The sequence below is a fragment of the Polyodon spathula genome, chromosome 22 (genome assembly GCF_017654505.1).
Source record: "Polyodon spathula isolate WHYD16114869_AA chromosome 22, ASM1765450v1, whole genome shotgun sequence".
NCBI lineage: Eukaryota > Metazoa > Chordata > Actinopteri > Acipenseriformes > Polyodontidae > Polyodon > Polyodon spathula.
This window is the reverse complement of record NC_054555.1, coordinates 26,949,092-26,971,280: the sequence shown is the minus strand read 5'-3', so window position 1 is coordinate 26,971,280 and position 22,189 is coordinate 26,949,092. Positions and strand designations below refer to the sequence as shown.

Sequence of the window (22,189 nt, the reverse complement as noted above, 5' to 3'; positions counted from 1 at the left end):
CATCTTTCATTAATAACATGCAGTAAGAAAAGTGTAGGATGTGTGATCTTCATCACCTTGGTAGATGAAGCATTACTGAAACACTGTTTAAATCCTGCCGTGTTTCGATTGTTTGAATAGACCCCATTGTCTTCAGTAAGGGGATAGTGTTGATGTGAACTCTTTCTTTCAGTGCTGTTCAGCATCTTGAACAGGCTCTTATTTATAAGACTAGCTGAACATGTTTTATTTTTCTGCTGTTTTTTTTGTTGCTGTTGTTGTCTTAATCAGACTGGCATGGGCCTTGTTCTGGTCAGAGTCGAGTTAAATGTATATTTATGCCTAGGTTTGAAAATAAATCCCAAAGAAACACCAAACACACTAGGGGGTCTATGTTAATGATTCAAACAATATTCTATTATATGGAGATTTGTTGCCCCCATTTTTAACTACTCCAAGTATCCTACAAATACAAAGTATTTTTTTATTTAATGGCAGCAATGTTGTGGTAAATCATAAACTCAATTAGAGGTGAATGATTGCCCTGCATTTTGGGTGTTTCATTACTTCTTACTGAGTATAATTGAATCATCACACCAATTCCCTGAATCTTTTGGGTGTTTCAGATATATATATATATATATATATATATATATATATATATATATATATATATATATATATATATATATATATATATATGTACCATATCTATATATCACTATTTAATAAAATGGTGCTCAATCACCTTTTTTAGGTGTGCGTGTGTGTGTGTGAACAGTGCAGCGATGGAAATCATAACTGGTTTCAAGAGGATTCCTGTTGAATTATCACTATCGCCTCACTGAAAGTCCTATTAAAAATCCCCCTAATGGAAGTGCAACTTTCATGAATAACAAAAAGCCTGCCAGCTCCTCAGAGCTGTGCTTACTTGAAATCAAGGAGGAGGTTGTCGTTTGCTGCCTTTCTGCAGTACGAGACTGGAGTGTCTTGTCAGGTCTTACAGAAGGGGAATAAAGCCCTCTGGTGTGAAGTGTCACAGGGGAAACTTTTAATATTAGCAGAACCTTAATAAAATATTTCATGTCGTTGATGTTATACACGTGATGGATTGTTCTCGCTTGTGTTTTGTTCGCCCTTGTTGAAGTGAACACCTTGTGTACTTTTCTTCCTGTGATGGCACAGAACGTCATGTTATTCTGGAAGTCATACCCTGGGGCCAGATGTTCAAAGAATTAGCGCTTTTTTTTTTTTTTTTGCAATCTTATATATATTTGCAAGACTGCAATTCAACAGAGTTACAGGGAAATACACTTGCTCAGGCAACACTCAACTGATGCAGGTGTATTCGCATATGAGGTGAAGCAGTGGCTCAAAAGGATTCAAAAGCATAGAAAGGGCAGCTTTACTGAAGAGAAGCTTGTAATAATAGCTGGCAATGCTTTAGAAAATAAAGCAGTTTTGAAAGGGACGGAGGGGAGGGGAATACAAGGCTGACAAAAATAAGATTGAGCAGACAAATGCGGGTAAAGTAAATGCTGTTTCAACTGTTCCGTGGCACAGAGATGATATTAAAAAACAAGATTAGGCCATGACGTTATTGGGAGGGCTCCGACAAAATACTTTTTATTTTTTTTATCAAACTGTACCCGAGACTGATAGGCTAAACTTACCTGGGACATCAGCATCTGTTGGAGCTTCAGGCATATCAGAAGCAATGTGTAGACACCGGTATTTATTTTATAATACATACTAATAATGCAACCAATAATTTTTTTTTTATATTTAGCAACAGTATCTAATTCGTATTGAATGCTCCCCTACCCCTCACCCCCCGTTATCACACTGCTCTTGAGCAACCTGAACTGAAGTTAACTAAAGCTTTGTCAGCTCCCTCTTGTGGTCAACATTGGTACCGTAGCGTTTCTATTTCAAATGTTATTGCATGCATGAAAACAATAGGTTTGCCATACACAGTGCACACCTGGTGGCATGCTGTGCAAAATATATCCGATCACTGCTGGAGTGGTTAGACGTGTCATCACCCAAAGCATAACCACTGTCCCATATTTGAAGAAAGATAGAAATGCTGAATACATTTGAAGTGTGTTTAAAAAATGTTAATGATCCCCCAAGGCTACATAATAAAATAGGCAAATAAGAAACGAGCTATACACAACGACTAACCCGGATCCATGTAGTTTCCTCTTTAAAGTCCCGTACACAAAGCGGGCAGAAGAGACAAGAGAAGAGAGAGAGAAGTCAATACTTCATTCTACAACTCAGTAGAGGTGTGGCAATCAACTAGCAGGAAACACTAGTCAACTAATCTTGTCCTCCCAAAAAGTACCAATATTGCAGTTTCCGGACCTTGGCCAACAATGGTACAGGCAACCCGAGCTGCAAGTCTGTTCAGAATACAAACTTACACAAACACGGACCGCACTCTCGATCCGAACAGGCGAGAAAACACCTGGGTGAAATCCACAACGCTTCTCCCTCGGTATTGGACCCAGCCGTGTTAAACAAGGTAACAATTAAAGCAATCTCAAACTATGAAAGGAATTAGTCCATTGGAGCGAACAACACAACTGCAGCAGCCCCTCTGCACAACAAACACAAGTGCAAAAAACATATTATCACAAAAATACAAGTGATCTCACATTACCAAAATTAAATATGGACGTAGTGAAATTCCAGAACATAAAGAGAACAGACATAAAGAGCTCAGATAGTTATTAAAAACACCACTCGGTGCCTTTGCGAAACGCGCATCTCTGGAGCGTCGGGCCCCTTATCAACAGGAACAAGACATGACAGGTATGTGGCTGTTTTTGTTGATGATGATGATGATGATGATGCTGACTATGTACGGTGGGTGGATTTTGATTATTCTGAAAATTAGGTTTGGCAGATATTTTTTTATTGACTCCCTGCTCACCAAGACTTATTCAGACGTTGTAAAGTACAGTATATGGTCTAAGTGACTGTTACAAAGTCATCTGTTTTTCAACTTTTTTTACAGTAATTGAATAACGAAGTATTTTTGCTTTGAAACACACACACACACACGTGGAACTTTATAGTATTGATGAATAAAACATTATTTTTACATGTACACTAGAGGGAGCCTGCAGATTATTAAAAGGAGACCTACCTATGCTGGCTGACACAAAATAAAATAAATAATCCATTAACATAAATGATTAACAAATATAAATACACAGAAATATTTAAGAAATAGTTTTTTTTTCACTTTTTAAAAACAATCAAAAAACCAAGTGTCGTTAATAGGATTGATTGTACAACTATAACATTGATATATATATAATATACAATATATATTATATTATACTATATAATATATATATATAGCAGGAAAAACATCTTCATAAACATAAGTAAGATTTTGTATTACATTCTACAAATGAGGGATAAAGTATAACATAATGGTATAATAACAAAAATTGGACAATTACATCCCTCACTGGGCAATTAAAGCGCCTAGGTTCCAATGTATGCATTTTTTCATTTATTTAGCGGTGTATCCGGGGCGGTGCAGCTTTACGGGTGTAAAGGGAAAGGCTGGATGCTGTTTTTCATTCAGCGAGGAAGGGAGAAACATATTCAGGAAGCGAGGTGCGTGTGAGCCGGTGCAAGAAAGTTTTGCAAGTAAAACAAATCACAGCAAATGACTCCAGTCTGAGCTGAGCCCTCAAAGGACCTGGTTATGTCCTGGACTAAAACTAAACCGGGTTTATGTTCTCGATTGCTTTAAGTGGAAAGCAAAAAGATTTGGAAGGTAGAGCTTTCTTGGTTTCTGTGCAGAACTTTGTCAAAGGATTCTTTCACTGGATTCAGGTAAGGACGTCCTTCTCATTAATAGCTCGTGTGGTTTACGTGGCGGATATTTTTAAACTGGGAAATTCGTGAGGTTTTCATTCAGTTTGAAAGTAGGTGTATCGTAAAGGGCTGCGCAATACATGGGATTCAATAGGTTTGCCTACCCGCATCATTTGAGAACCGGTATTTCGTGGTAGTGCTGAGCCCGTGCACTTTGTTTTAAGACATGCAAGGTTACTGTATTTTAGTGTCTCATGTGAGAGTGATATTGATCTCAGTACAGTTCATGGTATCAATGTTCAGAAATACGGATCTTCCTTCAACGCGTTGTCACTGGTGGAAAGTTCGTGGCCCTTGCGAAGGGAACAGAATCCTATTTAAGTCTGAAGACCAGGTGTCCTGAAAATGCGCAACTGCTTTCTGGACCGTTACACGCCAGTTTAACCCCAGTTCACTGAATGCATAACTGTCAATTAATTCTAGAGACTTTAATAATTAACTACTCAACTGCTGCTGGTGTCTCAATAGTGTTTTCATTCTTGTTCTGTTTAAACGTCGATTGCTATGAATGTATTCTTTGTAAGATGTGTGTTTCCACAGTGTGCTGTTCTGAACTCCTGGCTTCAGCCTGGGTGTTAATGTTTCTTCAAGCACTGTTAAAGGGATCTCCTATTTCAGATTGTTGTCTATTTACACTCCTAGCATAATACAGAGAAGTCCAATAGATCAGACTCACTAAACTGATTGAACAAATACAAACAATACTTCTTCCAATTTAGCCTTTTGTTTACAGTCAGTGGTAACTAGAACACGTTATATGGTCCGCCGGCGACCTGGCGCTTTTCACTCCGCCACTGTGAGGTCTGCTTATAACGAATATACAATTAAACTCAAACTAACTCGGTCTACGTTGTGGATGTTTTGTGTGTGTGTGTGTGTGTGTGCGTTCAAGTTTATTCTGTAGCTGCAAGTTCTACAAGCTGCTGAAGATTGTAGACAATGACAAGAGTTGAGTGAACGCCAACTGCTGGCTCAGAATGATCCGATCACATATTTCCGTTACCACATGTCACAGAATGAGAAAACATGACCGAAATAGACCCTGTGTGATGAAGACACAAGAGCAGAACTGCAGTTAAGAGCAAAGGAGTGTGGGCATGCGGAGTGAACTTTCAAAAACTCGAGTGAAACGAACCTTCGCGATGACGGTGATTTGCTGTCCAGTTTGTTTGTGTACAGACCATTTTACAGGAATATACAGATACCCCACTATCTCTCTCTGCCCTGGTCACCCTGCATCCACTGCACATGTCCTAATGAACCTCATGTACTGGAAGCCCGTACCTCAATGCAGGATACACTGTTTTTGCTCAAAAGAGCCGACTTCCCAACGTTTCAGCGTGTTTAAGGGAAAACACACAGTGGAGGTACTTCTAGGCTTCTGACACCATGGTAACACCACTCGTTTATTTCTGTTTAAATCTATTAATTCACAAATGGGCTCTTGGGTATTCTGAAGTTTTCATTTCTACTATTGTGAAATTTTCCATGTGGATTTCCTCCTAGTTATAGAAACCTGTCAGCAACTTTCTGGCAAGTCTTACTCCGTATTGAATTCTTGAAAAATCACTTTGCTTTTTTTATTTTAAATCTTGACCTTGCCCCCTCTTAAGTTGTCCCCTGTAAAGTACACTATATACTGTATGAGACTGCATTGAAAGGGGTTGGTCTCCATCCCATAGGAAGCCTCTACAGTTAGTAAGTATGTCATATAAGACAGCCGTGAGGATCCCTGTTTTAACTCTTTCAGTTTCAATTACTCTGCATCTTGATCCATTTTCCCCTTCGCTTCGAAAAGAGTAAATAGAGACTTGAATAGAGGAGCTACATGAACTATTTATTAGATATCTTTCCCAGGGAGAGCGAGCCTGGGAGACAGCCCTCATTTCAAATTGGATTTGTTGTTAAAATGTTATGGCGCAGGATGGCATTTTCCCAAGACTGTTACAGACCTACAAGCACAAATCTAAAATCAGAAACGTGTACTGTACAAGTTTAACAGCTCAAATAGATGTGTTTGAATATGTTTGTGCTTTGATTGGAGGGAGTTTCTTCTGCGGCGTTTCCTTGGAAAAACAGTAGACTGATGAAATGAAAAGGCTTCCTGTTTAATCTAGTGGGTCAGAAGGAACTGGGTGGGATAGACTAGATTGACCTGGTCTGTCGGCCAATTAAATCGGACCAAACTACATTGCTGTTTTGATTTCACTGATTTTAAATTACATCTGTTCCTTTGGATGAGACATTAAACCAAAATACGACGTCCTGACTAAATACTTATTCAAGCAAAACATAAAAAAAATCCTTGTCTAGCTAACCCCCTACCTAGAAATGCACGTCCTTCAATTACAGTTCAATTGTTGTCTCGTAGGGGTGTGCAAACACAGTCTCAGACTCTAGTCAGTTTGAACACCCACTATCTAATTTAAGACTCCCCTGCACTTGTGGTGTCCTTTTTCAGGGGTAAGAACCCAACCACCATCTACATATAAAATTAAAATGAAAGACTGGGGCTAGGTCTGCCCCGCCCCTTTTGGCAGGGTGTGGTCAAGGCTGGGTTGCCATGGAGTCAGAGGCTGAAAGCTTACAGAGTCAGGCTTGGGCGTGTACTCTCTGCTTAAACCACAGCGTTTTAAAGTGTGGAGAACTGCTACTTTTCACTCTGTAATTACAAGATGAAATGCAAGGTCCGTACACTGGGTATCTAGCGTGTCACAGATTTAGAATCTCCTGTACTGATGTTTTCAGGACTAGACTCTAGTAGACTCTCTGCTTGCACATCTGTGAGCCAGTGGAGTGCATTGGATATAGATCCATCAGTCTGCAGGCAAAGGTACACTGTGCTTGCTGACCCACATACATACTGCTGCAGTCTGGGGTTTGATCCCCACATGCATTTGGACGTTCATTTGGTAAATTTCCCTTATCAAAGAGATTTGATTTATTTATTTTTTTTAAATGCTAGACGCAAACCGGTCTCAAATTGCTTTCTGTGGCACAGTAGACGGGTTTACAGTACTGCCTCCTTCAGCTCTGTTTATTGTTTTCTTTCAGTAGTTTGTCTTTGTAATTACCCAGGAATGTGTACATGCAAGCAAAATAAAACGTTTGTTAGTAGCCTTGCAGTAAGTCAACCGTCTTCAACACATAGCTATCTTTTTATAAAGACATGTTTCAATCGTAGTCTTTCGAAACGGCTGACCTGTAATCATGGATCCTGATGTCTGTTTCTGAACCTCTGGCTCCGAGAGGATTTGAACATGTGTGTGCAGGGTTCCTTCCCTCCTCTCAGGAGAGACTCGCTGTGCAGGGCTCTGCTGAATTACACAGCCTGGCATCGCCGCTATATTTGTAAGACAGATTAAAAGCTTGCTCTGTTGTAGAAATAGCTGGCCTGCCTGACCACAGCACTAGAGCTGCCAGACCTGGAAAGATGCTGAAAGGTGAAAATCCGCAGAGCTTGAATGCATGCTAGATTGCGTCTGCAAACTGTTTGCATGGATGGCGTTTACTGTGCTTTGATGATGGAAAATCTCTAAGACAAGGTGGATTCAGCAAAATGGACTCGGAGCAAAATAACAGAAGGCATCTGTACAAAAAGTGTCTGTCTGAATGATGATACACACTTTTTTTTTAAATTCAGTTACTTGCAATGTGTGTTTTTATTAAATGCCTGAGATACCCAGCTTCATCTGTTCTATGTGTGTACGGTATACAGTTCTGTACATGCAGTAGCAGTGATGGAAATAAGACTCCTATTGCATTGCAGTTTTAGCAATGCAGGTTTTACTACCAGCTTCATTAGCCACAGTGTATAGGTAACAAGCTCGGGTGTGTCTTATTAAACTCATAGTAAAACCAGGAATGGATGAAACTGCTATGCGATGGGAGTCAGTAGGATAATTGCATGTTGTTGGTAGCTGGTGTCGCTTCATACCTTTTGTTTACTGTCATATTCAAGGAGTAAAGCAGGTCTGTTCATAAACAATAGATTCTGCTAAAGCTTTGCATTGGTGGCATATATGCAGTTTTGTCCTTTACATAATATACCTGACCTGCAATATAATATGCCTGACCTTTTTTACAGACCCGTCACCAACATTTTGGGGTTCCACCGCGTGACTATGACTGACCCGGAAGAACACCCTAATGTCGCGGGCTCGGGTTCTGGGGACGCAGGGGACCCCCAGCCTGAGAACGACTCCTCGTTCCCTCTGTCCTCCCTGGCCAATCTCTTTGAGGGGGAGGAGAGCGCCCCCTTGCCTCAGCCCCGCCCCGGAGAGACCCGGCAGAACCTACGAATCCGCTTCCAGGACGCCTTCAAGAAGGGCATCTCCAACCCCAAGGACCTGCTGGAGTCCTACGAGTCGCCAGTGGCCCCTGCGCCCAAGAAAGCCCCCATGGATTCCCTGTTCGACTATGGCACCTACCGGCAACCCAACGCCAACAAGCGCCAGAGGAAAAAGCTGCTGCGCGAGTGAGTGCTCTGAAGCTCCTGTCGGGTTCCTCTCCCTGCCCGGGACACTCTGTGGCATTCATATGCACAGTAACACTAGAACTACATGCAACTACGTCCCTTGTAACAGGGCGTCCAAATCTGGCCCTTCCACTCCTGGTCTTTGTTCCAACCTTTTTCTCAGTTGAACCAATCAAACCTCCATCCAGACCCTGACATAGTTAATTCTATCATTTTACCTGTTAAACCTGGAGTGGAATGGCCCTGCAGGACCGTGATTGAAAAATGGCACAAGTATAATAAATTGGTTTTGTGCAGTGATTCTGAAGGGTTCTACACACAGTTCTGAAGCCTCATAAAGGTGTTATGAATGCTACCAGGTTTGACTGGTCTGGTAGAAATACAGAGGCGTCTAATTTTCATTGATTTATTTGTTTTTATTAGTGGTTCATGGATCAGTAGTGGTTGAGAAGTTAGGTATCGAACAGTAAATGAAGACTATTCGTTCATGTCATAAATCCAAATTCCTCCTAAGTGTAAACAAACTTTCATAGTGGCACAAGCTAAACGTATTACTCTGTGTTGGAGATTGAGGTATAGGTATTGCACAAAAAAAAAAAAAGTTAGTGAGACTGACAAGCTACTGTAACTCCCCCCACCCTCAAGTGAGGTAATGGTTTGGGTTGGGGTGGGGAGTTGCTGTATGGTTGTCTAGCTTGGCTGATAGAAACCTCTTTCATTTCATGAAGTGAGGTCTATTTATGGGGCTGTCTGTGTTTTTTAAAGCTTAGTTCCAGGTCAGGGCGGGATCTTTTTGAACAGGGCCTCTACTGAGCACTAACAACTTTCCTGTTCACTCCCTTATGAATAGGCAGCTTTCAGAGAGGAAGGCCAGAGTACTGGGTCTTGTTGTTTTATTATTATTATTTGTAGGTTTTTCTGTCAGAGTGGTATTTCCAGTGTGAGTCTGATTGGCATAGTTCAGGTATTCCTCTGACAGTTTCATTAATAACCATGTGTCTTCCACAAAACTGAAATAAACATAAATTTAATATATCTGACGAACAAACCAAAAATGACGAGAAGAACACACGCAGTGCATGGGTGACGTAAACTCCACTGTGCAGCTGAAGACCCTCTGTTAGGGATCGTCTCAAAAGTGCAGATATCCTTACCTGAGACCAGTCTCTTCCAATTTAATGAACAAGATCATTTTCCTTGGTCCCTGATTGTTGCACAAGCACGCTCGGACAAAAATCCCTTTTGTTGCGGTTTCTCCCTGAGGCAGTTTCGTTAATTCCCAGAGAACAGTTAGTTTTAAACTGTAAATGTTTCATGAAGCAGAGCACAAGAAAGCGGGCATACTGCCAGCACATGCACCCACATTGGAAAGCTGCATTATAGCAAGGGGCTTGCTTCAGAAGTGCACTGGACCAGGTCTGGAACTTTAGCAAGGCGGTCCATGCCAAATGGAAATACGGCAGGAAGGCAAAGTGGTGCAGTGCCTTGTACTCTCCAGATCTGCCAGTCTAGTATATGAGCCAGATTAAAAAACACCACAGCAATTCTAACAGAAGCAGTAAGAGAAATGCACAGAGGTGCAGAAGGTTAACCTCTCTCTCTCTCTCTCTCTCTCTCTCTCTCTCTCTCTCTCTCTCTCTCTCTCTCTCTCTCTCTCTCTCTCTCCTCAGTAAGCGCAATGTCTCCAGTATTAAGGGTCCTGCCCCGGACCCCCCTCTGGTGCTCAAGGTGTTTACGCGCTTGCTGCTCTTCGACGCGGTGTCACGGGGAGACTCCTCCGACCTGCAGGGGCTGCTTCCCTTCCTGCTGGCACACAAGAAACGACTGACTGACGAGGAGTTCAGAGGTGAGGCCTGAGGCCGTATCGAAGAAGGGACAATTAGTTCAAGGCTAGTTCCCTTAAGAGGAAAGGACCTAAGGGAGGGACAAGGGTGTGGTAATCATCAGAGAATGAGAATTGCTTTACGAGGTAAACTCAGAGCCAGGCCATGTGTGACGTGTCACACGATCAACTGGGCCTCAGAGGAACGATACAAAAATCTAGTGAAGTTTACAGCAGATAGCTTTCGTCTTGAAGTATGCGAGGAATGTCCAGCCTTCATGGATTTAGGAGACAGTAAATAAATCTTTCTGCTCAATGTACTCCCCTCCTGTGTGTGCTGGACTCAGAGAGAGTGTGTGAGAAATAACAGCAAGCTGTTTCCATGCCACTCCGCTCTCTCCCCTCAGAGCCCTCGACTGGGAAGACCTGCCTACCCAAAGCCCTGCTCAACCTCTACGGTGGCTGCAATGACACCATCCCTCTGCTGGTGGAAATTGCCGAGAAAACGGGCAACCTGCGAGAGTTCATCAACACCCCCTTCAGAGATCTCTACTACCGGGGTGAGCAGGGGGCTCGGCAACATGATTTGAACTTGCTGCTTGTTGAACCACCTCGGGAGGGAAGTAAGAATCCTGTTGCATAGCAGTTTCACCTATTCCAGGTTTTACTATGAGCTTGATTAGGTGTGTCTTATTAATTTCATAGCGAAACCAGGAATGGATCAAACTGCTATGCAAGGGGGGGTGGGGGGTGGGGGGGGGGGGGCCTTATTTCCATCCCTGATCTAACTCTGAAAGTTGCCTGACAAACTGTTCCTTATGTGGTCTGGCTGGTAGTCTTCTGTCCCTCCCTGTCCGTCACCTTCACTAATGTCCATCGGTACAGCGAAACCTGACCTTTAAACTGCAGGAGTAAATTTAAATGACAGCTGATGCTACTTCCTCTATAATGAAAAGCCTATTCCAAATCCCCTGCTCAACCCCTATTTCATGCATTAAAACTATTCTTCAGAGTGAGGGAACAGTGTATAGTGGCCAAGCACAGCAACACTTTTTTTTGAAGGCGTGCATGTGTCCTATAGGGCTATCATTGAGAGTGAGAGCACTACAGTCTCTTCTATTGTATAGTGCAGGCTTGGCATGTCTCAGGATTGAAACACATGCGGACACATCCATGGATAGGGATCATTTTAGCCTAGCTCTTGCCACAGCTCCCTGTGCAGACTTGAGATCAGTAGAGATTGGTAGTGATCACAGAATATCACCCCCGCCGCCCAAAACACACACACACTGACACGCACATTCTAGTTTCTTAAGCAAAGTATATTTTGCAGTAGATGTCATAGTTATTCAGGCATACAGCACAGTACAAAAATGCCATTAAAATGCATATGAGCTGTTTATTTCTTCTTTTAAAGCAACAATTTCAATGTATTGTACTGGTCTGTTTGCTACAGTCTTCCACAGCTTCATGCAATTGTATTGCAGCTGCAGGCACTCGCACCTTGAACAGACGCGAACAGACATGCTCCTGTGGGGCAGCATCTGTAAGCTCTGCTGTAACACGGGGTTGCAAAATAAAAACACGTAGCAAGGATCCCCAGACTGTTTGTATTACGCAGAGAAAGTTTTCAAGGTTAAAACGAAACCAAATATATGCAAAAATGACTTGACGCCTATGCAAAATGAAATGACTGACTTGTTGAAGCAGTCTGTCTGCTATAAGCAGATTTCCAGCAAGCGCCTTCAAGCACACACAGGTGCTATCACAGGTTTTGACACGCTGGGGGGAAGCGGCTGGCGATCTGTATTCAACTTCTCTTTGAATCCTCCATGGTTTGGGAAAGAAAACAAAGATGAATGACTTTGAAGATCATGATCTGTCAGCATCACTCAGACTGGATTAGGAATGCTACAAACTGCTGCTCAGGGAACCCCAGCTTCCTTCCCCCAGCCACTACCTGCGGGAACCAGCCTTTCAATTAAAGATGTCTCGCACAATTATGCACCTTTGAACCTGTGGACACCTAAACCCCCCCCTCGAATCGCAATGCAACAGCTCTGCCTGCATAGAATTTCAAGTCTTGCAAAGAAACAAATGCGTATCTTATTTAGAAAATTTGTAACTATTTAGTCTGTGATACTCAGGGGAATGCACACATCTGTGGCCCTGCCCACCACAGCATTGACTGCAGCTGCGTCTGGCTCTGAAATAAGAACACTGACCGTTGGATAGTCTCTGCTGAAGCTGGCTTTCAATGAGATACAGTGCCTTAGAAAACTGGGCTGTGGTACACCATGGCAACAGTGTGGAAGTGCGAAGTAAAAGAATTGTGAATTCATGGCAAGGCATGTAATGGATGCGTGTGTTGAAAACCCTGTTGATGGCGCAAGCCTGGTTAAAGAGGTAGGTAAGTTCTAACATTCTCTGCTTCCTCAGAAAAGCCTCATGCCAGTAAACAAGACCACCAGTTTATTTCTAGCCAGTAAATTAAAGACCTGCTCTGGGTGTGTCTGCTCCCTCTGCTTCTCAATCCGGACTTTTATGCGGCTCTCCTGAAATTGCAGTGGTAAAAACGTTGGGCACTCGCAGCACCAAATTGGGAGTCATTACCTCCTAGTGCATGCAGAACAGATGCAGCGTGGCTCTGATGGAATAAACTCCAGCTTCTCCTTGCCAGTTGGGTTAACTTGATTGAGAGGTTTTGGGACAGGGAGGAAACCCTTCCAAACATTACATGCAGTGCTACCTCAGTACTCGCTGCTGCTATTATTATTATTATTTTACATTACAATGCCAGTAGACTACTTTTAGTGCTAGGCAGCTGTTATCGGGGTGTGTTTGCTCTTTATTAGGGAGGGGGATTATGCACAATAGCTGAGAATCTTTTAGTACTCAATATTGAGATACAGGGTAGACAGCTGAGAAAATGTTTGTGTTAAATAAAACACAACATATATTTTATCTATCTATGTATTCATCGATGCTTTAAAATAAATTACAAGAAACAAAACAGGAAAGTATAATACAAGCAACCTGTTTGAATATATTCCTAAAGAAACAGGTCTGGTTTCTGTGTTGCTGGGAGGCTGCACAGCAGTAGCCCTCATTGCTGGCTGGGTGCTGGCTCGTCCTCATGCTTCGCCGTGCTTTACCCCCCAGGTCAGACCGCTCTCCACATTGCCATCGAGAGACGCTGCAAGCAGTACGTGGAGCTGCTGGTGGAAAAGGGGGCTGACGTTCACGCGCAGGCCAGGGGACGCTTCTTCCAGCCCAAGGACGAGGGTGGATACTTCTACTTCGGTGCGTGAATCTTCACAGTGACGGCCTTTTATTTTGTGTCTGTAAACAGTATTTTTGCTGCTGTTTTATTTCAGCGACCTTGGAGAAAGTCTCCTCACCTCCTTCAGCTTCAATAGCAACCAGTAGCAGAGCTCCACCTACTGAAAATCAGGTAGAATAGATTGAAACATTTAGAATTAATAAATGTGTTAATGTAGATGTGCTTGTTTTCTTTGTTAGCTGTGATGGGTTGTAGTTGTTTTTGGTATTATAGACCACTGCTGAGACCACCAGAACTCCTCCTATAGAATCCATGTTCCAAACAAGGAGATTTCTTCGAGCTGTGCCACAAGAGTCAGTGAGCTGAGGGTGGTGAGGAGCAGTGGTTGGTTAACTAGGCCGGTTGCCATGGTGAAATGAGGAGACTCATGAGACCCGCATTGTAAACTGAGACGTTGAGAACTTGGCAGACAGCAAGAGGTGTAAAAAGCGCTTTATTCTTTCAAAGGCGAGGGGAAAGTAAATGGGTAGCTAAAGAGGTCCAATGTTGGTTTTTATTTCTGAAATAAAAACAAGGAAAAAACATTTGGGTCAAACAAACCCACCTGGCAGACTCGTATAACTCTAAAAGGTGCTTCTGTACAGAACACTATTAAATGTATATGGAAAATGGGTCGTTTTTTTAAAGGAGCTGGTTGGTTGAGACTCCTCCTGTTTTATACAAGACAGTTCTGTAGAAAGCTCAGCAGCACCCTCTCCTGCAATCCTGCAAAACTGCAACCACACTAGCATCACCCAATTAGAACAGGCAAATGGCAACTACATATTTAAACCAGGCATCGCAAACGTTTTGCGAAATTAGAACTTGGCAACAGAGAAAATGTAATTTTAAACAAATTAGTTCTCAAAATTAAGTGTGCACAAATCACTGGAACTCGTAACCTGTTGTCATAGCAACGGGCTCAGCAAGGCAGTTGGAGGCCTTTTCTCTTTCATTAAATCTGCTGTTCTGTTAACCAGCAGCACCAGAGATTAGGTTCTAATTCTGTAGGTGCGAATTAAGGAAGTAAGTGGTCTCTCAACGGAACAGAATTACAGTGGAGGTGGAAATTAGGTCTTTAACATGCAGAGACACACTCAGAACGTGGGACCTGCCAGCAACGCCTTTTATTATGTAATATTTGCTTTAAGCCTTTCATGCATGAAATATTGAAAGCTGGAAATAAAAAAGTAGTTTAAGCAGGTTGTTTAACCCCCTGCCTGTGCATGCGTCTCAATGCTTTGTGTGCAGGTGAGCTTCCTCTATCCCTGGCGGCCTGCACTAACCAGCCTGACATGGTCCACTACCTGGTCCAGAACGCACACAAGAAGGCGGACCTGCGGCGGCAGGACTCCCGCGGGAACACGGTGCTGCACGCTCTGGTGCATATCGCTGACAACACGCGGGAGAACACGCGCTTCCTCACCAAGATGTACGACCTGCTGCTCATCAAGTGCGCCAAGCTCTACCCAGACTGCAACCTGGAGACCGTGCTCAACAACTACGGCATGTCCCCACTCATGATGGCAGCCAGGCTGGGCAAGATCGGGGTGAGAGGCTGGGGTGGGGAACGAGAGTGAGGAGGGGGAAGAGACATGATCAGGGCTTGTATTTAGGTAAGATGTGCATGATGGGTGTATAAGATGGATGTTAGAAGATGGAATTGGGGGTGGGGTACATGGTACAGCCCTTCCAGACAGTATACATAATAACTAAGACTGAGCTCCCCTCATGCCTGTGGTTACTCGACAGGTGTTCCAGCACATCATCCGACGGGAGATCACGGACGAGAGCGCTCGGCACCTCTCCAGGAAGTTCAAGGACTGGGCGTACGGACCGGTCTACTCCTCCCTGTATGATCTCTCCTCGCTGGACACCTGTGGGGAGGAGGTGTCTGTGCTGGAGATCCTGGTCTACAACAGCCGCGTCGAGGTGTGTGTGAGAGAGTGCAATTGTTTTGCTGTCATAAATACTGCACTTCCATGAAGAACAGTGACCTCTGGTGGGCATTACACTCACAGCTGTATTGTTTTTATCAGAACCGTCACGAGATGTTGGCAGTGGAGCCAATCAATGAGCTCCTGAGGGATAAGTGGCGGAAGTTTGGCGCTGTCACCTTCTACATCAGCGTGGTGTCCTACCTGGTTTCCATGGTGATCTTTACTCTTGTTGCGTACTACCGACCCTCGGAGGGAAAGGTGAGTAACAAGAGTGCTGCGGTCCTGAAGACTTTACTTTATATTGACACTGGGAGCAACATGTTTTATCTAGCTTGGAAGAGCAGACGTCCATAAACCACAATGTATAAAAGCTATCGCGCAAAATGGGAAAAAAACAAAACGCAAAATAAGTTGAAACACTCGATTAATAAGAGTGCCCAAATGTTTTAGCACTGCTTTTGTGTGTTGGCTATGTGTGTGAAAGTGGTCTAGTTTTCTCCCCTAATTTGTTTGTGTTGACGTTGGCAGTGTGAGATTTTTGCACCATGCATCATGTCTGCAGCATGCCCTAAATACAAGGCTTGTTAGTACGTGCAGACCCCGACCCCCCCCCCCCCCCTCTCCTAACCGCAGCAGTCCTCTCTCCCTCCCCAGCCCCCCTACCAGTACCAGAGCAGCACAGACTACCTGCGCCTGGCGGGAGAGTGCATCACCCTGTTCACTGGAGTCTTCTTCTTCCTCACCAACGTGAGTCTCTCGCACACAGGATTCTTTTTCTATAGAACACACACATTTCTTTTGCCCTGTATGTAAAATAAACTGATTTGTAACCTTGTCTCTGTATGGTGTCCCCTATCTCTCTCTCTCTAGATTAAAGATCTGTTCCTCAAGAAGTGTCCGGGGGTCAGCTCCTTGTTTATGGACGGGTCCTTTCAGCTGCTTTAGTAAGGAACTGGTTGGGTGTATCTATCTGTTTCCCTCCAGCTACTACAGGGTAGATGGAGTTGCTAAGAACTCTCCCCCTCCCCCCCTTGATTATGTGCTCCCCTGTGCTGCTTGTTCCAGTTTTATCTACTCTGTGCTGGTGCTAGTGACGGCAGCGCTCTACCTGTCTGGGATCAATGCCTATGTGTCTGTGATGGCAATGGCGCTGGTGCTGGGCTGGATGAACACACTCTACTTCACTAGAGGACTGAAACTCACCGGGACCTACAGCATCATGCTGCAGAAGGTGAGGTGCAGGGAGGAGGAGAGCTTCCAGACCCAACAGCCTTGCACTGCTCCCAAATAATCCCATCCCTTCTTCTCCGCATTTCAGATTCTCTTTAAGGACCTCTTCCGGTTCCTGCTGGTCTACTTGCTCTTCATGATCGGATACGCTTCAGGTAAGAGCCCCCTGTGTTTCCTTCATGATGGCACATAAACTCCATGTGATGGAGAAAAGGGTGTAGGGATTAGGAACTAGCCACAGAGGAACTGTGAGATCACAAGTTGAGAACTTCATCAGGTGATTAAAAAAAGGTCAATTTTTTTAATCATTTGACCTATCCCTATACACGTGATGGTATCAAGGGCTTTCCCAAAAAAATAAATACGTTGATACAAGTCACTGGTGCAAGGGGTCCAGCAAACCCCCCCCACCCCCATGGCCAGCTTGAACTGGACTGACCCAGTAATAGATTGAGATATTGAAATGTTGCTCCCTCCCCCAGCCCTGGTATCCCTTCTGAATGTGTGCCCCAGCTCTGACACGCCCTGCCCCGAGGGAGAGTGCCCCACGTACCCCCTGTGCCGTGACAACACCACCTTCAGCACCTTCCTGCTGGACCTCTTCCAGCTGACCATCGGCATGGGCGACCTGGACATGATCAACAGCACCCAGTACCCCACGGTCTTCCTCACCCTGCTTGTCACCTACATCATCCTCACCTTCGTGCTGCTGCTCAACATGTTGATCGCTCTGATGGGGGAGACGGTGGGAAAGGTGTCCAAGGAGAGCAAGAAGATCTGGAAGCTCCAGGTGCAGATGCAGCATATTGTGCTGCTGTCACTATCTTTCAGTTTGCATTAAGAGGGAACCTCTAAAACCTAGAATTGCCTTTAGTGCCATAGCAGGGGCAGTGTGTTTTTGCAAACAATACTGGTATACTTGCCTAGTACAAATACCCTGTGTATGTACCTTCTACTCTCCTACCATGGGGCGAATTCTCTCTCTCTCTGTCTATAAATCTCTTACCCTGTGCTCATGTCTAGGGGGTAACGGCACACTGTCACGATACAGGTTGTGATATGTGTATCGCGATACATGCGATGGCTCCGATTGGCTACTTGTATGATGCATGAGAAGATCATTTAATCATTTCATAATGATCATAATCATTTAATGATGGATTTTGTTAAGACACAATTTAAATGGGACAGAGGGAGTACGTATCCACATACCAACTGTAAAACACACCTTATTCTTCATTGAAGAACCGTTTTGCTGAACTACAATGAGCTATGTAATATGATTTCTATCCTGTAAAGAAAGGATCACGATTCAGCGATCCATTGCAAATCGTTACCCCTCTGTGTTCACGTCGGTCTCCTTGTCCCTCCCGCAGTGGGCCACGACCATCCTGGACATCGAGCGCTCCTTCCCAGTGTGTCTGCGGAAGACGTTCCGCTCGGGAGAGATGGTCACGGTGGGCAAGGGCTTCGACGGGACCCCCGACCGAAGATGGTGCTTCAGGTAGGAACAGTGTGCAGGGAGGCCTACCTGGGTTTTTTTTTGTTTGGTATTTGCCTTAAGCATGTAAACACTGATCTATCATTTACAAGCAGAGTGTCCTTAAACAGCTGACTTCTATCTACTTCCATGCAAATAAATGGAAAACATATAAGGAATGTGGGACACTGTGAATTGAATATTAATACTAGATAGGAATGCTGAAATGGATTGGATTTGGGTAGCATTTGCCCTAGAGGTTTATCGAGAGCAGAGTTGCAGCCTGGTCGTATGCTAACGGCTCCCGTGTTGTCCTGTGCCAGGGTGGATGAGGTGAACTGGTCTCACTGGAACCAGAACCTTGGCATCATCAATGAGGACCCAGGGAAGAACGAGACGTACCAGTACGATGGCATGCCGACCAGTGTGAGGGGTCTCCGCAGAGGTGAGACACACACACACGCTTGTTTATAATGTTGATTCCATAAGCACTACAAACAAGCCCACTGTGACAGAGACACAGACAGCAATGTGAAGGGCCTGAGGAGAACCCAGACCAGCTCATACTGGCTGTTGTTCTTTTACACAATATCTCTCATACTGGTGTGTGGTGCCCAAGGAGAGGCGAGAGTGGCATCCACAACTACACAAGCATAACTCCTACCTCCCTGTCTATTACTCTCTCTCTGTTTTGCTTGTGCTCGGGGGTGACCCTTCACATATTCCTCTGAATTTTTCCTCCCCTCTGTTTCAGACCGCTGGTCCTCGGTGATCCCACGCGCGGTGGAGCTGCACAAGAGCCCTCGCTCGGAGGAGGCGGTGGTGGAGATGTACTAGCGGGACCCCTTGCTTCAGGGCAACCGGAAAACTAGACACCTGGAGAAGAGACGACACCAAGGTATAAAACACACTGCTCCCCAGCCACACCAACCACTGCCCCTCCCTCACAGGGACTCAGGAAGGGGCTCTGGCTGCTTGGTGTGACACTGCAGATTTGCACAGAAGCCAGTTTTATTTTGTCTTGTTTTAAAAAGAACTGACCTGTAGGATCAACTGATCAATTTTTAAGTGTTTTTTTTTTTTTAATGTTTTGCATTTTTATTGTATCTTTTTACACCAATGACAGGCAATGTACAGGTGTCCTGTTCTGCTATCGCTCCTCCACTTGAGCAGACAACCACAGCTGCGTCTCACATTTACCTTTTATTGCAGGTACAAACGTAAGCACTCCAGGTTCCCTGGTTAAATCATTATAAGGGTTTACCTGGTAAAATAAATAAGATACTGTGTGTGTATAAAAGCCGAGTAATTAAATCCGAGGTAAATGTTTGTGTTTTTATGTTGCGCAGGGATTCGATTAACTAGGTCACTATCACCAAAACAGACAGTGTGTCTTATGAGTGTCTTTTATTGAGAGTAATTAGGCATTTTCTTTACCTCCCCTGTGGTGTTCAAAGAAAACAAGAAAGTAAAATAATGTATTCCAGGAATACATTATTGCAAAAACTCTGAGGTCAATTTGGATTTCAAGAACTGCCCCAGCTTTTAAGTCAGTTCTTGCTTGTGTAGAATGCAGAAAATGTCAGTGTGTGTGTTAACAGTTATCTGCCACTGGGGGGCAGTATAACACATGCAATGTAATGGAATTCCCCCAAGTCTGAGGGGTATTTAATCACCTGTTAATCTGGATTTATAGAAACACTGCCTGATTTTATCAGAAGCACCACAGGGGTTATTTATGAATCCTAAAATGCATGCGCACAGAAGGGCAGTTTAAAAGCCAATTCAGGGATGTTATGTAATTGTGCATTTTGTACTTTACCAGATTTATTGATTCACAAATTTGGATTCAACAAACATACTGTACAAAACCTGTAAAAAATGCTTGTCATTCAACAGCATGCTGCACATCTTTTTTGACGAGTATTTGTACTGTATATTAATGCACCCCCCTGTACTGGCTTGAATGGGTTTTCAACATTAGGACCCCAACTTCAAGCTTTACAATCCAAGTACTGCGATCTCATCCCTAGAGGGAGGTAATGGTTCTGTGCAATCCAGCCCTTGTGTAAAGTTACAGTGGTCTAGATAATTGCTGTTGAAAATATACCTCAAAGGATACCCGTATGTCATATTTATATAGAGATTTTTATACTGGTAGCACTCTACTAGCATTAAGTTTCATATTGCATGTTTCCATTCTGGTAGAGAACTGTTGTAGTTTTAATGTATGGGGCTCTTTTTTAAACTTGTTTTTATACAATTTTGCCCTGCATGGTTGCATTTTTCCCCATGATTACACTGCGCTTGCCCTGTTTATTAACATGCTTCACAGTGCTTACCTGTGCTTTACCAGACTTCACTACACTTTCACTATGGGGAAACCTTTAAAGGGATAAAACTGCCTTGTACAGTGGAGACCTCAATCAATGTATTTGAGATTTATTTTGTTTTTGTCACATTGTCTGTGCTAAACATTGGCGCCAGAATGGAGACTGAGATAAAGAACATTTTAAAATAGCAACTGGTCCTGTCTGTTGGCAAGCTATTCATTCATGGAAGTTACTGTCTATGCTGTATTTTATTGCATTCACTTTAAGATGGTCCCAAGACCCTCCTGAGATGTGCAGAGTGGTTAAGTCATCACTTTACATCAAGGGGCAAATTGGTAAACAAAAAAATAATGAGGAAAGGATAGCGTTTTTGTTGATAGACCTAATGCCACTCTCTCCTCAAGATTTTGCATCTCAAGGACACGAGGAATCTCTTGCCACCTTGTCAGAGAGGTTAAGCCTCTTTGCTGAAGTTAAACTAGGACAATAATCCCTGCGGTTTATCATGCAATGAGCACCTAGCTGCTGACAATCCTCCCACCAACCTGCTCAGCTAAGTAGGACAGGACCGGGCAGCGATTTGTCACAGTCAGCAAGTCTGACTCAATCCAAACGGTTTTTAAAACACTCACACTTGACCACGTTATTATCAATTGAAGAGAATGTATGTTTTAACGCTCAGTGTGGGGCGATGCAGTGTCGTTGCAGATTTTGACACCTGCGGCATTGTTGAGAAGAGATCAAAAGCTCTAGAACGATTCCAGCGATGAGGCTGCTTTACAATGCTCGCTTGTAGTGTGTGGTCACCGTTGCACATATACAAATCTCATAACTTTTAATTGAAAAAAATCAGGACCATACAGGCCAATATATATTTCTTATCTAATGTACCCAAGGCCCCAAGTTTAACAGGATGTTGATAATATCTCAGTGTCCCCTCTGGTGGACTGAATATCAGGTTTGCAATCGGTGACTAAGCTCCAGATTAAACTTTGTGCTCTTGGAAGAGTGCATGTAGCAGCTGAGTTTAACACCCTACAGCGTCTCTTTAAGGTTGCTGTGGAATTATCAATGCTGTTTAAAAGCGAAACAGTTTGGTGTGATTCAGAAGCTGTAAACTAGTGCCACCACTTGTGCTGCAAGCGGTGTGCAACGTCAGTGCCTGTCCGAGCTGCAGTTCGGAATCGTGGCACAGCGGAAAAGGCAGTACAAGGAATGAAAGAACAGCTAGAAATGGATTATTAATGAAGCTGGGATCTAAACCCAGGGCTTCTAACTCCTGCCTCACTCACTGCCCCCACCCCCCCATACTATAAAATATTAAAATCTGTCCAACACAAACACTGAAAAGGTTTTATGTGTACAGATACCAGTATGTGAGTCAACAACGACTTGCATGACAGCAGCCAGGAAAACTACAGCACCTGTCTGAACTGACAAATACACTTTCATTCGCTTTTACTAAATAGTTATTAAAAATTACACAAAATGACTTTAATTTATTAAAGAAATTCACAAATACTAGTATCATTTACTTCAAATCAAAGTATTACCTACAATCCTCTGAATAATGAAGTTTAAAAAAATATATATACTTAAAAAAAAAAAATTACTATTTAATAAATAAATAAATAATAACGAAGCAGTAAAATAAGTGTTTTGAAATTACTTCACACGTCTCTATAGAAAAGCAATCGGGTTCT

At 43.5% G+C, this 22,189-nt stretch overlaps 1 protein-coding gene across 1 annotated transcript; it reads left to right on the top strand.

Annotated features, from left to right (window-relative positions):
* The first annotated feature begins 3,605 nt into the window (after positions 1–3,605).
* Positions 3,606–21,917, top strand: LOC121296798 (transient receptor potential cation channel subfamily V member 4-like). Its single transcript, XM_041222607.1, has 16 exons — positions 3,606–3,840; positions 7,970–8,359; positions 10,030–10,205; positions 10,589–10,741; positions 13,344–13,484; positions 14,755–15,053; positions 15,256–15,435; positions 15,543–15,701; positions 16,098–16,190; positions 16,314–16,387; positions 16,509–16,674; positions 16,762–16,828; positions 17,156–17,463; positions 18,050–18,177; positions 18,477–18,598; positions 18,908–21,917. The coding sequence occupies exons 2-16, from the start codon at positions 8,007–8,009 to the stop codon at positions 18,988–18,990; spliced, it is 2,502 nt and encodes an 833-aa protein (XP_041078541.1). The 5' UTR covers positions 3,606–3,840; positions 7,970–8,006; the 3' UTR covers positions 18,991–21,917.
* The last annotated feature ends 272 nt before the right edge of the window (positions 21,918–22,189 follow it).